This window comes from Bos indicus, chromosome 4 (genome assembly GCF_029378745.1).
Source record: "Bos indicus isolate NIAB-ARS_2022 breed Sahiwal x Tharparkar chromosome 4, NIAB-ARS_B.indTharparkar_mat_pri_1.0, whole genome shotgun sequence".
Lineage (NCBI taxonomy): Eukaryota > Metazoa > Chordata > Mammalia > Artiodactyla > Bovidae > Bos > Bos indicus.
In genome coordinates this window covers 114,251,657-114,267,382 of record NC_091763.1, presented here as the reverse complement: position 1 = coordinate 114,267,382, position 15,726 = coordinate 114,251,657, and the positions used below count along the sequence as shown (strand labels likewise).

General features: G+C 55.3%; 1 protein-coding gene across 10 annotated transcripts in view; it reads left to right on the top strand.

The window, feature by feature from the left end:
- Positions 1-4,743: 4,743 nt before the first annotated feature.
- WDR86 (WD repeat domain 86) overlaps positions 4,744-15,726 on the top strand; it is a 43,343-nt gene continuing 32,360 nt past the window's right edge. For 4 of the 10 annotated variants that reach the window (XM_070788441.1, XM_070788440.1, XM_019959353.2 and 1 more), the window contains exons 1-2: positions 4,749-5,517; positions 5,689-5,975. In XM_070788441.1, the coding sequence (XP_070644542.1) occupies positions 5,813-5,975 (163 nt within the window). In that variant the 5' untranslated portion in view covers positions 4,749-5,517; positions 5,689-5,812. Of the gene's footprint in view, positions 5,518-5,688; positions 5,976-15,726 lie in introns of all 10 variants that reach the window. The other 6 variants (XR_011566377.1, XR_011566378.1, XM_070788437.1 and 3 more) reach the window with 3 other exon arrangements.

The following is a 15,726-nucleotide window of genomic DNA, read 5'->3' as shown; positions in this document are numbered from 1 at the left end:
TGACCCATGGACTGTAGCCCACCAAGCTCCACTGTCCATGGGATTCTCCAGGCAAGAATGCTGGAGTAGGTTGCCATTTCTTTCTCCAGGGGATCTTCCTGACCCAGGGAGCAATATATAAGACTGCCTGAAGTTGTCCTACAGATTGATGATTTTTCCATTTTTTGAATTCTTTTTCTCTGCTTTTTGTTTTGGATAGTTTCCACGGCTGTATCTTCAAGTTTGCTAATAGTTTATTCTGAAATGCCTACTCTGTTGTTAACTCCATCCAGTGCTGCTGCTGTTTAATTTCAGACATTGTTTTCATCTCTAGACATTCAGTTGGGATGCCGTGCTTCTGCATCACCTCTTGAAAGTTATTGCAACCCAGTTGCAATAACTATTTTCATGTCCTTGCTGCACCACTCAGCCCTGTGCGGTGGGGGTTGGGTACACCCCTTTCCCACCTCAGAGTTTCCTCCCATGCCTGAGTGGATCTGTCTCCAGCTGCAAATGGAAGAGGGGCCTTTCGTAGATATCCAGGGGGCTCTGCTCTCTGGGACTCTATCCAGTCAGCTCTAAGCAGTTCATTCATCCTGGACGCTCAGCTGCTTCTGAAACTCAGGGAGTCCACTGGGCTCAATCCAAGCTCCCCCTTCCTGTTCTGAGGTCTGGAAATTCTCTCAGAGCAGTAAGTGGTCCTCTCGCAGAACTCCCCTCATTTGTCCCTGTCTCTCAGGAATTATTATCCTTTACTGCCAGGTGCCCAGTGTCTTGCAAACTGTTGTTTCACATATTTGATGTTTGATTTTGGGTTGTTTTGAGCTTCCCAGGTGACGCAGTGGTAAAGAATCCTCCTGCCAATGCAGGAGATAAAGGAGACTCAGGAGAGTTGGGTTCAATCCCTGGGTCAGGAAGATCCCTTAGAGGAGAAAATGGTAATCCACCCCAGTATTCTTGCCTGGGAAATCCCATGGTCACAGGAGCCTGGCGGGCTATAGTTCACGGGGCCACGAAGAGTCAAACACGATGCACGCACTGCTTCTGGTTGTTCCAGGTAGCAGGCGGGAGACTAAACCCCATCCCTGTTTCTCTGTGTGGGCCAGACTTGAAGTCAAAACTAGAGAATTCTGAAAACTCTTTAAAAACCCTCTTCCCTTTGTCTTGTTAGCCTCTGATATTTCTCTGAAGCTGCCAGGAATAGTCTGTGGGGGAGATAAAGTGAAATTTGGAGGGCTGGGATATCTTCCAGCTGGCTTTAAAACTTCAGCATAGCCATGTCTTTGCTAACACAGCCCTGGTGAGACACCCAGGAAAGAACCAAGCGTCCCAGTACCGGATGTGGGGTGAGCTTGGAAAGCCGTGGGTTTGTCGGGTCTCTGAACCTCCCTCAGGGCCCGTCTCTGAGTGGCAGCTCTCTTACCCAGAAGGCCTGACTCCTGACTTTTCGGGCCAGCAGTTAGAAGCCGTGGCCAAGAGTGGCCTTGTACAAAGGAAATTTTCTTGGCGTGAGAGGGGGATTCGGTCTTTTAAGCCTGCTTCTTTTAAAACCTTGACCCTTTCTGGAAGGGACAGTGACCCCTTGGAACAGACTGGATGCGTGGCACCCTGGGAGTGATGGGGGTGGGAGTGGAGTCTGGTGGCCCAGCTCAGCACCCTTGCTCAGAGACCGGGGACTCTCTGATGTCTCTTGCTGGTCCCATCCTTCTCTGGACCCTGGCAACACTCCCAGCCTAGGACACATGTATATACGGCGTTTTAACGGTGTATGGGCTTCCCAGGTGACTCAGAGACAGAGTGTCTGCCTGCCAGGGAGACGTGGGTTTGATCCCTGATCCGGGAACATTGCCTGAAGGAGGAAAGGGCAACCCACTCCAGCATTCTTGCCTGGAAAATCCCATGGACAGAGGAGCCCAGCGGACTACAATGCATAAGGTTGTAAAGAGTCAGATACAACTCAGCATGCAATGCAAGGGTTTGTGGCCATGTTTTATTCTTCAAATAATTTTAATTCTCTGGCTAACATTAATTATAATAGTAATAATACTACGGCTTCACAAAACCCTCTTCTTTTTTTTTTTTCAATGACACAGTATGTTTTGTGTTTGTGTGTGGTAAAATACCCGCAATAAAAGTTACCACTGTAGCTACTTTAAATCGTTCAAAGTACCTTCACATTGCTACACAACTGTCACCGCTCTCCACTTACACTTTTTCACCACCCTGTATCCAAACCCAGCGCCCATCTGCCTTTCTTGCTGCCCGCAGAGGCCCTTGAAGTCATTCTTTCTCGCAGGTGGGATTGTGGCTCTTTGTGTGGCGTGTATCTGGGCGCCCCTCCATAGAGTGGCCTCCCCCATTGCTCTTAGTGCCAGGAGTCCCCTGCCAATCTTCAGGAAATCTTCCTGTTTCTTCCGTGAGGGCTCTGCGCCCTTGGAGGGGTCTCTGGAAGACAGTTAAGGACATGATGTTTCAGGGGAATTAGGCATTGGTTTTTCCAGTAGTCATGTATGTTTGTGAGAGTTGGACTATAAAGGCTGAGCGCCAAAGAATTGATACTTTAGAACTGTAGTGCTGGAGAAGACTCTTGAGAGTCCCTTGGACTGCAAGGAGATCAAACTAGTCCATCCTAAAGGAAATCAACCCTTGAATATTCACTGGAAGGATTAATGCTGAAGTCTGCAATACTTTGGCCACCTGATGCGAAGAACTGACTCATTGGAAAAGACCCTGATGCTGGGAAAGATTGAAGGCAGGAGGAGAAGGGAACGACAGAGGATGAGATAGTTGGATGGCATCACTGACTCAATGGACATGAGTTTGAGTAAGCTCCGGGAGTTGGTGATGGACAGGGAAGCCTGGCGTGCTGCAGTCCGTGGGGTCGAAAGGAGTTGGACACGACTGAGCGACTGAACTGAACTGAAGGCATTGTTTTCCGACTTTGCCACCTTCTTGCACACTTATTAGATTTGGGCGAAGTTCACCAAAGCAGAGTCTGTAATGCTTGACCTGGGAAGAGAAGCCAACTCAGGACAGCATCTTTATTGCACATGCACACACCCAGACACCCCACCCCATCTCACACACATGTTCTCCCCACCCCCATAAGGAAGTAGACGGGCTTACTCACCCTGCACCGGTGGGGGGACGGGGGGACCTCTTTGTGCCAAACCAACATTGGGGGAAGGGGAATAAAGGAGAAGGGCAAGTCCCAGCTTGGACAGAAGATGGTGAGGCAAGCAGTACTGGACCTGGGCCCGCGGACGTTGCGTCGACATCAGCAGCCCTTCTGAGCAGGCTCTGAGACTACGCCTCCCACCTTGCTCACTAATACGTGGCCCCCTGAGAGTTGAACTTTTCTCAAACCCTAGTCGACAGGCTCCTTGAGGGTGTGGCCATGGTCATCTCACCCTGCCTTGGACCTCCCCACTTCTTGAACACCCCCTCCTTGGGTGTCCAAGATAACAGATGCCTCTGCAGACCGTTTGGGTCTCCCCTGACTCTTTTCTTTTGTCTTCTCACTCTATTTATTTTTGTTTGGCTGTGCCTGGTCTGATTGCAGCCCTCAGGATCTTTGTTGAGGCATGTGGGATCTAGTTCTCTGTTACTGTTGTTCAGTCGCTACGTCGTGTCTGACTGTTTGCAACCTCATGAATTATAGCACGCCAGGCTCTCCTGTCCACCGTCTCCATCTCCCGGAGCTTGCTCAAACTCATGTCCATCGAGTCGGTGAAGCCATCCAACCATCTCGTCCTGTTGTCTCCTCCCTCTCGCCCTCAATCTTTCCCAGCATCAGGGTCTTTTCCAATGAGTCAGCTCTTTGCATTGGGTGGCCAGAGTACTGGAGCTTCAGCTTCAGCATCTGTCCTTCCAGTACCGGGGCGCCCGGCATTGGGAGTGTGGAGTCTCAACCACTGGACCTCCAGGGAAGTCTCTGTCTCCTCATTCTTCACCTCATCTTCCCCAAAGGCTGCAGCTCCCAGGCATGCCCGTGACTCCCGCACTCTGTCCCCAGCCCAACCAGTAGGCCATACCTGTACAGCCAGATACCTTTAGTCTTCACATCTGCATGTTGTAATGGCCCCTGTAAGGACGTGGGTCCCAAAGTGCACTCGTGAGCAGCCGGTAGAAGCATCTCTGAACCTGTGTCACCGGCCACCGTCTACCCCATCTCTCTGTACAGTGGGGACCCCCAGAGTCCTTCCTTCCTCCCAGTGGGCATCTCCTTTCTGAAGAGTCCACCTTGGGAACATCCCTGCCCTTTCCACCTTCCTCTCTCCTGATGGTACCCAGCAGCCTCCTTTCTCCTCCTTTCAACCCACCCCACCAGTCTTTTCCAACAACTTCAAATCTCATTCCAAAGCCCCCTCCCAGACCCATCTCTTAGGAAGTAAATTCCCTCTCCTTAAGCCTAGCTGCACGGTGATTCAGAAATTTGGGGAAAGAAAGAATGGGTTTCCTCTGGTTTTGACCAGTGGAGAATAAATGGCCCAGTGCTCCATGGGATCCCATTCTGGGGTTTTCTTTCGGAGTCTGGACACGGTGAATCATTGGGAGAAGGTCTGGAGGTCGTGATGAGGGTTGGGTTTCCAAAGCCACCTCACTCCCCGCCCCGCGTCCCTCAAATCACACAAACACAAATCCGATCTGAAATTTTCCGGGCTAGATTCTCTAAAGGGACCCGGAGAATTCGGGAAATCCTGCTGCCTCTAGGACCTGGAGGATCCGAGTGTGTGTGTGTGGGGGGGTGACCCTCCCCGCCCCCCGCGGAGCCGGCGCCGGAACTGCCAAAGGGGAACTGGCAGACCGACGCTGCAGGGGGCTGCGGCCGGCCGGGGTTGCCGCGGGGACTTGGGATCCCGGCCGAGACCTCGGGGGACCGTCAGAGGCTGCCGATCGATCCTGGGGGCGCTGGGCACTCCCCGTCCCCTTGCGGGACTTCCTTAGAATTCGGAATTTGCACGCGATTCCCCAGTTAAGGCGAACTAAGGGCGCTCTCCAAGGAGGACGGACCCCAGGTCCCCCAAGAGTGCCTCTGCAGGGTCCTTAGGGTCCTCGAGGAGCCTGGAGGGAACCAACTTTTCGCGGGCCTGAGTGAGCTCCCCGCGTGCGCCTCTCCCCAACCCCGACCCTGCAGTCCACCCTCTTCTCCTCCTCGTTGTCCCGGCCTTTGGTCCAGGCAAAGGTGGCGAGGGCTGGAGCCCTGAGGCGCGGGCCGGGCAGCCCGGACGATCGCACGCGGAGCGGTCCGCAGCGTCCCCGGGAGCAGGCGCGGGGCCCGCGGGCTAAGGTCGGTCCTGAGAGATCGGGAGCGGCGGTCGGGGTGGGTGCTGCGGGAGGGCAGGCCCGAGAAGTGGGAGGGGACAGGTTGAGGGGTGGTCTCTGAGGAGGAGCCTGGCTGGACTGTATTGTTCGCCACTCGGCCGCCCGGAGCGCGCGGCTCTGGCCGAGGAGGGCGTGCGGGGCGCTTCACTCCCCAGGTTCATCGGTCCCCAGCGCCCCGCGCTCTCCAGCGCGCCCCGAGACAACCGTGAGCAGGTGGGTGCGGTCTCCCCCGGGGGGCGCGGGGCGGGAGGCTTTCCGCGCCGGTGGAACTGCGGCTGCTTCGCCCTCTGGGACGCAGCCCCCGGCGAGTCAGCGGGCCGGGAGGCCGGGTGGGCGCACGGTAGCGAGGGTCCCCCGCCTCACCCGCGCCGGCTGCCTCCGCAGGAGCCCGGAGCCGAAGGCCCCGCGATGGCCTCGGGACGCAGCCGCAGGGAACCGCCGCGAAGACACCGAGGGGCCCCTCCCTAGCGGCGCGCAGACTCCTCCGAGGGCCCTCCCCACCCGCGGGATGGGGGGCGGAGGGTCTGCCCTGAGGGTCTGCGCCGACCACCGCGGGGGCATCAACTGGCTCAGCCTGAGCCCCGACGGACAGCGCCTGCTGACGGGCAGCGAGGACGGCACGGCCCGGCTCTGGAGCACGGCGGACGGCACGTGCTGCGCCCTCCTGCAAGGTAGACCCTTCCGGCCGCGTCCTCCGACCGCTCGCCCTGCCCTCCTGTCCTCCGCTCGCCAGCCTCTGACCTGTCCGCAGACCCCTTCCCCCAAGTCCAGCGCGCACCCACCTTGGACCCTCGTGGAAAAGCCCCCCGGGGCGGGGTGAGGGTGGGCGTGCAGAGAGGCCGCGATCCCAGCCAGCGAGGCGAGGGGCGCGGCGGCGAGGGCGCAGTGTCCGGTCAACACCTGGGTGAAATCACTTCCGTCACCGCAGTGGTGACAAACTGAAAGAAAACCGCACCTCTGCCCCTTGAGCTGAGTGTCGCCCTGCCTTCTCTCTCGCTGGCCTTGTGACCTATGGCCTCACGTTTCCTGTCCCCGAGCCTTTGGACACAGCGGGGGCTGGGTCGGCGGCCTGGGCACTGCGGCGGCGGGGGTGCTGCCTGCACGGTGTAGTGCTCTTGGCCCGTTTGTGCAGGCGGGGAGACTGAGGCACGGAGTTAATTAAGGAGCTTGCCGGCCATTTACGCAGCCCCACCCCGCGGGGAGGGGCAGAGTCGAAAACTCCCTCCCTCATGCGACCACCCAGCCCTGCTCTCTCTCGCTGCTTGGTCTCATGTACTATTTGGAAACGCCATGAAACAGCAGGAGATACACTTCGGCTTAAGTATTGCTTCATAAAAGAGCCCTGAGGATACACCCGTGCCGATTTATATTTGTGCACTTACTGGTGGGGAGGTGGATTCCCCCACCCCCACGGGGGGCCTGTCACATGCCTGCAGCAGCGGACTGCCAGGCCCCTCCGCTCTCTGAGTGGCCCCTGTAGCCCCTGGCAGAGGCACCAGGCTGCCTGCCGTGCGCGCAGTTGTTTGTCACCACGAATTTTTCCACCACAATCAGCAAATCCTGGGTGGCCTGCCCGCCCCCTCCCCCACCCCCCTACCTCCTGTAGGCACGGGGAGGAAATTAGCTTCAGGACTGGCTGCTCCTGCCCCTGCTGGTTTTAAACAAGAGCAGTGGAGGGGTGCTGTTTGGGGCTGCCTGCTCTTTGGGAGGCAGTGTGGATAGTGGGGAGTCAGCCACCACTCGGAGACAGTCACACACTTGGCCAGACGTAGATCTGTTAGAAAATTTAAATCCAGTTGGTATTGTTTCCCAAGCGTGACACTTTTATCTGGAGGGCTTTCAGAAATGCAGATTCCCACGTCTGGGTTTCACTGAGCCCTTGGGGTGGGACTCTAGAATTGGCATTTCTTTCTTTATTTTTGGTAGTGTTGGCCTTCCCAGGTGGCTCTAGTGGTAAAGAACCCACCTGCCAAGGCAGAAGACACAGATTCCATCCTTGGGTTGGGAAGATCCCCTGGAGGAGGAAATGGCACCCCACTCCACTATTCTTGCCTGGGAAATCCCATGGACAGAGGAGCCTGGCGGGCTACAGTCAGTGGGATCGAAGAGAGTCAGACACAACTGCAGCGACTTAGCACACACTCAAGCCGGGTCTTCCTTGCTCCCTGCGGGCTTTTCTCAGGTTGCAGCGATCGGGGGCTACTCTCCAGCTGTGGTGCTCAGGCTTCTTGCTGCTGTGGCTTCTCTTGTTGGGGAGCAGGGTCTCTAGAGTTCGGGGGCTTCAGCGGTGGCCCTGTGACATGTGGGATCCTCCCGGACCAGGGATCAAACCCGTGGTCCCTGCATTGACCGGTGGATTCCTCACCACCGGGGCCCCCAGGGAAGGCCCGGAACTGGCATGTCTGACACACTGCAATGTGGCTCTAATGGTCGGCTGGCCTGGGGAGCCCTGGGCCTGGTGGCTCTGATGGTCGGCTGGCCTAGGGAGCCCTGGGCCTGAAAGCCCTTGTAGGAGCTCAGTTTATAGGCCAGTTTCTGCTCCAGCAAGCTCCGGTCCTTTCAGGAGTGATTCTGGCCTGATGGGCACCTGGCTTTGCCCAGGGCCCCCCGTCCTTGCCCCAGCCCTGCCCTGCCATCCTCATTCAGCTCTGTCCTGGTAAGTCCCCCGCACACCTTCTTTAGTGGCCCTTCCGGTGGCTCATCCCCACAGGACAGCAGCACTGCTTTTAGTGAGGTCACCTAGACTCTCTGACCGGTGGCTGGTTGGGGGCCGTCCCCCGAGACAGGAAAATGCTGTCAAATGAGATGACTGCTGCCAAGATCCTTTCCATCACCATGGAGTCTTCTGTTATAAAGGTTCGAACGTAAAGAATTGTCAGGGACAGACAGGACTTTCCTTTTCCCACAGTTGCACTCTGATTTGACTTGTAAGAGACTCATTTTGAGTTTATGATGATCCTTGTGCGCACCCCTGCCCCATGGAAAGCAAGAACTTGCCAGCTCCACCCCCCACTGTAGGATTTTTTTTGAATCAGTGAAGTACTAATAAGATGCCCTGAAATTTTAGTTTCCTATATTTTACCAACACTCTTCTAAGTACATATTTTCTTCTGTTATTAACCCTTACAATTATGAGGTGGTTAGACTTGACACCAGTTTATTTTATTTATGGGCTTTGAGGCGAGGCTTATGGGACCCTACTTCCCTGACCTGGTACTGAACCCACGCCCTGGGCAGCAGATGCTCGGCATCTCAACCGCTAGCTGCTACTGCTGCTGCTAAGTCGCTTCAGTCGTGTCCGACTCTGTGCGACCCCGGCAGCCCACCAGGCTCCCCCGTCCCTGGGATTCTCCAGGCAAGAACACTGGAGTGGGTTGCCATTTCCTTCTCCAATGCATGAAAATGGAAAGTGAAAGTGAAGTCGCTCAGTCGCGTCGGACTCTTCTCGACCCCATGGACTGCAGCCTACCAGGCTCCTCCATCCGTGGGATTTTCCAGGCAAGAGTACTGGAGCGGGGTGCCATTGCCTTCTCCGCTGGACCTCTAGGGAATTCCCTGTTTATTAATTTTTTAGACCTAATGAAGCATAGTTGGTTTACGATGTTGTGTTAATTTCTTCTGTACTGTAAAGTGACTCAGTTGTACATATATAGACTTAAATATATTCCTTCTCATTTTCTTTTCCATTATAGCTTGTCACGGAATGTTGACTGCAGCGCCTCTGCTATACAGTGTGGCCTTGTTGAGCCGTCCTGTATGTGATAGTTTGCCTCCCCGATCCCAAACTTCCATTCCTACGCTCCTCTATCTCCTCTCCCCTTTGGCAAACACAAGTTTGTTCCCTGTGTCTGCGAGTCTGTTTTTGGTTTCATAGATACGTTGATTTATTTGTGTTGTATTTTAGATCCCACATATAAGCGGTTGCGTATTGTACTTGCTTAGTCTGATAATCTCTAGGTCCATTTATGCTGCTGCAAATGACATTATTTCATTCTTTTTTTAAAAAAAATTTCTTGGCCACGCCCCATGGCATGTGGGATCTTAGCTCTCCTGAAAGAAAGTGAAAAAGTTGCTCAGTCGTGTCTGGCTCTTTGCTACCCCGTGGACTTAGAATATTCCAAGCCAGAATACTGGAGTGGGTAGCCGTTCCCTTCTCCAGGGGATCTTCCCAACCCAGGGATCAAACCCAGGTCTCCTGCATTGCAGACGGATTCTTTACCAGCCGAGCCACCAGGGAAGCCCAGGGTCGCCCCCCTATCAGGATCGAATCCACCCCCTCTGCAGTGGAAATGCAGAGTCTTAACCACTGGACCTCCAGGGAAGTCCTATATTTCATTCTTTTTATGGCTGAGTAAGATTCCATTATATGTATGTACCACACATTTACCCATTCATCTGTCAGTGGACACTTAGCTTGTGCCCTTGTCTTGGCTGTTGTGAACAGCACTCCATGATGACACCAGTTTATTGATGAGACAGACGGGAGGTGCAGATATTTACCAACATGCTGCACATTCTAAGTGTTTTCTGCATACTCATCTCGTGAGGCAGGTACTCTTGTCAACATCCTTGACGCACAGAGTGGTTGCAGTGCTTGTCCAGGGTCACACAGCTGGGTGGGAAGCCTTCTCGCCCTTGGCCCTACTCTTGCCAGGACAGAGCTGTAGGACAGCCGTGCCCTCCCGGGGCCACGCGGCTGGTCAGCGGCAGCCTGATCCTTGGAGGTCTCCTGACTCCAGATCCAGGCTCTTTCCACTCCCGTTGTGGAAGGTGCCTCATCGAGGTGGGGACCGGCGCCCCGCAGAGCCCTGGGCCCACCGAAGGCAGCGAAGGGGCAGCCCGCTGGGGCACCCTCCTGGGTTTGTTGGGCAGAGCAGACTGGGTTGGCAGCTCCTGCCTTGTGTTTCCTTCTGCAGACAAGCTCACAGCGGCAGAAGCAACTGGGGGCCAGAGGCTGTTCTGTGAATCTTGCAGGGTTTAGGGAGCCTGTGCCAGGGGGTGGGAAGAGCCAGGCAGTACCTGGTGGCACAGAGGCTCAGCGGGCACACTGTCACCCATGGGGACCCCTGGAGACTAGGCTGCAAAACCAGTCCCCTGAGCTTCCCTCCCGCAGCAGCTCTGCCCCTGAGAAACTGTGAACCCCTGAACTGGCTTTCAAATGTAATTGGTGAGCTCGTAGTGAGAGAGATGGCTTAATTGCCTTCTGTAAAGGGAAGAATTGTTTTCACTGTAATTCTTCCCCTTCGCCTCTTTTTCTCCTTTAGCCTTTGGGTGCCTGTTTCTTTGGGGCACATCATGGGATCAGTGGGGCCAACAGCGTTTCCCCCAGTGGCGGTTCCTGTCCTGGTCTGTTCTCACTTAAGTCAGGGACCCAGCCTGAGGTTCCAGCCCACGATGGCTGTTCCCCTGCAAGCTTCCTTCTAACAGCACCTTCTCACGTGATGGGGGTGGTGATCGTTTTCCGTTCCGTGTAGACAAACAGCACACTCCTATCTACTGGAAGCCTGGTGGGCGCCTGCCCGTCTAGATGACCCCTACTTGGCTACCAGGTAGCAGAAAGGACCATTGATGGTCCAGAGCCTGAGCTCTGGAGCCAGGCAGCTTGGGCCTGAATCCGGTTACATAACTTCTCGAGCCTCACTTGCTTTATCTGTGAATTGGGGATGATAAGAATAGTTACCTAACCTCAGAGGGTCATGGTGGGCACCAAGCCAATGAATATAGAGCTCCTAGTTCCTTGCATTTGCTGACATACCCTTCACGCACAAATTAGAAACAGCATCCCCTGGGCCCTGAACTGTGCCGGCTCCAAAGCTCTTCCGCGTTTGCTTCTCACAACCCTGTATCAATCCCATTTTGTAGATGAGGAAACTGAGGCTAGCCCGCCCTCTGCGCTCCTCCCTGTGAGTCCCCTCACCTGCCAGTTGGCTTGACCGCACTGGGTGCCTGTGTCGGATTCAGAGGTGCCAGAGACTTGGCCCAGCCCGGGGAGTTTGCAGATTGGATTGCTTAACTGAGGGGCTGTGTGCTTGAACTTCAGATGAGCAGGAACTTGGTGAGCTGGGCTAGTCAGGGTTCACTTCTTGTCCCAGGCGGGCCTGGAATGGAGACAATTTTTAATTGTTATATATAAAAAAAAGTAACATAAAGTTTACCATCTTAACCATCTTTAATGTCCAGCTCAGAGATACTGAACTTCAAAAATGTCATGCAACCATCACCTCACCTCCTCCAGGACTTTTTCATCGTCCCCACCGAACAATAACCCCCCTTCTCCCTCCCCAGCTCCTGGCTCCCACCATTCTGCTTCTTCCTCTGGGAACCTGACTCCCATGGGTTCCTTGTATAAGTGGAATTTGTCTTTTTATATTTTTATTTTATACATATTACTTTGTCTTTTTGTGATGGCGTGTTTCCGTCCGCTCAGTGTCCCCAAGGCTGTGACACGGGGCAGAATGTCCTCCTTTTGAAAGCAGAACCCTCTTCGCTTGTGTGGATCTAATTCATCTTTATCCATCACCCACCCTTGAACACTTGCACTGCTTCCACTGACTTTGTGAGTGATGCTGCTGTGAACCCAGGTGTGCAAATCTCTCTCCTAGGCCCTGCTTTCCCTTCTGGGTGTGTACCCACAAGTGGGATTGCTGAGTCATCTCATACATGCTTTTAAAAGGGCACGTAGGTGCCCAGGGGAGACATTCAGACAGAAACAAAATTGTTCTTAGCTTTGTCCCGGTCAAAGAAGCGTTCCGTAAAAAAGCAGCCCTGGATTTTCAGCACGGAAGGGAAAGAAGCCCACACTGGTGACTCATTCTCCAGCTCTGTGGAGACCACCGTCCTGGGAGGAGAGCTCCCCCATGGGAGCGGATCAAGGAGAATGGGATGGGAGCAGACGGCAGTTTGGTTGAGGTTGCGGGACCAGAGAGGCTGGGGCTGAGGACGGGCACTGAGGTGGCAACAGAGACCAGCGCGGGGGTGGGAGCCTGGGGGGCGTGTGGCCCACGCTGGGGTTCCCCGTGGCTTTGTCAGACCCCGTCCATTCTGGCCAGAGCTTCCGTGTTCGGGCAGCAGCAGGAAACCAGCGGCCTCTCCCAAATGGTCACTCACGGAGTTTCATGAAGGGACTTTGGCAAATGTGGGCAGAGGGTGGGAAACCGCAGAACCTGGGTCTCAGCAGGGCTGACCCTCCCCAGGCGGCCGTGGTGCGGAGGGGGCTTCGTCCAGGGAGGCAGGACCCTGGTTTGTGGGCCTCGGGGGACACATCCTGAACTGGAGGCCCCTCCTGGAGCTCCCGACTGTCTGAGCCCTGATGGCAGTGGGGGGTGGGGGGACAGGAAACCCCCAGAGAGAGGGGACAGGGAGCCCCCAGGGGGGACAGGGAGCCCACAGTGGGGATAGGGAGCCCCTGGGGGGGACAGGAAGCCCACAGTGGGGATAGGGAGCCCCTGGGGGGGACAGGGAGCCCACAGTGGGTATAGGGAGCCCACAGTGGGGATAGGGAGCCCCTGGGGGGGACAGGAAGCCCACAGTGGGGATAGGGAGCCCCTGGGGGGGACAGGGAGCCCCAGGGGGGTATAGGGAGCTCCTGGGGGGGACAGGGAGCCCACAGCGGGTATAGGGAGCCCACAGTGGGGATAGGGAGCCCCTGGGGGGGACAGGAAGCCCACAGTGGGGATAGGGAGCCCCTTGGGGGGGACAGGGAGCCCACAGCGGGTATAGGGAGCTCACAGTGGGGACAGGGAACTCACAGTGGGGACAGGGAGCCCACAGTGGGGACAGGGAGCCCACGGGGAGGACAGGGAGCCCACAGGGAGGATAGGGAGCCCCCAGGGGGGACAGGGAACTCACAGTGGGGGACAGGGAGTGCACAGGGGGGACAGGGAGCCCATGGGGGGATAGGGAGCCCAGAGTGGGGACAGGGAGCCTGGGGGGGGCTGCAGAGAGCAGCTTGGACAAGGGCAGGGGGCCCCACTGTGCAAACGGAAGACTCCAGGGGCAGCAGAGCTTGTCGTGCTGAGCTGAAGGCGAGTTCAGCAGGGCCATGCCCGCCCTGGGCCCCTCGGCCCCTGCAGACCCTGGTCTCTGGTGGGGTGAGCCGCTCCTGCCCATGGAGGGGTTACTTCAACTCTGAACCCCCCAGCATGTCCAAGGGCATGCGAGCCGGGAGGCCGGGAGGGCCAACTACCTTGGCAGGAAACCCTGAGCCTCAGCATATTCTCTTGAACAAAATAACCACATTTTATCTGCATTCTGCAGCCCTTCAAAAATATTTATTTTTCGTTTGGCTTTCTTGCTTATTCTGCACAATTCCAACAGCTCGTGGCCGAGGCTCTGTGTCCCCAGGGACGCAAGGGCCCCTCCCGCCTGCATCCTCGGTGACCCTGCCGGGGTGATGGGGCCCTGTTGTTGCTTGGTGGCTTCTAGTCTGTGGGTTACAGCCAGGGCCTTGCTCACAGCCCCCAGGACCCCGGTGTGGCAAGGACTCCAAGCCCGGAGGGCTCCCTTTGGTGTGAGATGGATGTCTGGTGCCGGAGAAGGGGTGTGTGCACGAAAGAGCCTTGACTGGTGCAGGGACCCCCGCCAGCCTGGCCAGGCCCCCCAGAGGGTGGAGGATCAGTCCAGCCCAGCTTCAGAGATGAGCTTTTCCACACCGAAGAACTTCTTTTCGTTGTTACCTCTTTTCTTCAAGCCTTTGTTTATACTTCTGTTGGTTTGCAGTCACGTGTCCATCGTTGTTTCAACTTCTACAAATCAGAGGAGCGGCCCCACTCACAGTCTTGGCCAATGACTACAGTTCCATCGAGCCGAGGTGCCAGCCTGGGGATTTCAGTGCTTCCCTTGGTCTGGTTGGTGGGTGCACTTGCGCTCTGCCTTCCTGCTGTCCGATGCTGCTGAGACGGCACGGAAGGAGCTTAGATTTTGGACTAAGCGCCTTAGTCTTAGTCTGGACTGGGGGTGGTGCCCTGGGGGACACTTTCCTAGTCTTGGTGGGCTTTGGGGGACCCCTGTCTCGGTGCTGAGTGCTCCCAACCCCTCCTGACGGCAGATCCGGTCTCGAGGAGAGCGTGTTGACAACCCTCAAATATTATATAAACATTTTGGGGTTGGCAGAAAGCTGGGCCGCGTTTTGCCAAACACATTTTGCCCTCGACTTTTAAACTGACATGCACTTTGATGGAAACAATCTCATGTTTACTTAATTCACAAACGTTGTTTTCCTAGAGGCCTGGCATATGCTATCCAAGAAAATATTTATTTCTTACTTTTTAAAAAAAAAATTCTGTTTCTTAGAACCCACAAAGTTGGGTTCTTTCAAGAGTAATTAAGCTTGAACCCCAGGCCAAAAAAAAAAGTGAGAATCAGTTCGAAACTGCTCAGGAGGTTCTAAATCCTTGTCTAATTGATACCAGACATTGAGAGGAAATTTTTAAAATCGGATCAAAATCTTTAATGTCATAAATACATCACTCACATCGTTCTTGTTTTGTGTTCATCACTCGCCTTGTCTGTGACATAGCTCTGAGGTCTCACATTCCTCTGATTCCACTGATTTTTCTGGTCTCTGAATTCTCCTCCAGTAGAGTCAGCTTCAGTTTACTGTTGGACGTGATTATATTCGAGATGAAAACACTTCTTCTTCTTTTTTTTTTTTCTTTTAACTTTTATTTTCTATTGGGGTATAGCCATTAAGGGGCTTCCCTGGTGACTCAGGTGGTAAAGAATCCGCCTGCAATACAGGAGACCTGGGCTCCATCCCCTGGTCAGGAAGATCCCCTGGAGAAGGGAAGGACTACCCACTCCAGTATTCTGGCCTGGAGCATTCCATGGACAGAGGAGCCTGGTGAGCTATGGGGTGGCAAAGAGTCGGACAAGACTGCAGCAAGTTAGCTCCCGCATAGCTGATGAACAAACTATGTTGTGAAGGTTTCAGGTGAACCTCGGAGGGATTCAGCCATGTACATACAAGCAAACGCTTACCTGGAAAACAGGCTCTTCTGTGTCCAGGGATCAAGGGTCCCCAGGGCTGCATAATAAGGCTCGAGGCGTAAAGATCAACCCCACAGCCAGGGTGAGAGCCGGAAGATCAGACAACTGCCCCGTAAGAGCGATGGCCAAGTGCGCTTGGCGAGACCCCGGGCTGCATGGCCCTCGCTCCGTCCCAGACCTCTGCCCTCGCCCTGTCTGCTTCATCCACCTTCTCTGCTGAGTGCCTGAGTCCTGGCCCCCGGGGCCCCTCCTGCTTGGTGTGTGCCATCTCCTTGCTCAGACACTTCCTCTTCTCTGGACAGACACCACAGAGACCCTTCCTCACCCACCACACCCGGCATCTGTTCTGCTGACCCTTGTCATGCACTGTCCCTGCACCCGTCACTCTTGGCCAACTGTCCCTCCTTCTGGCCTGGCTGTTCTCCTGGAAGGCAA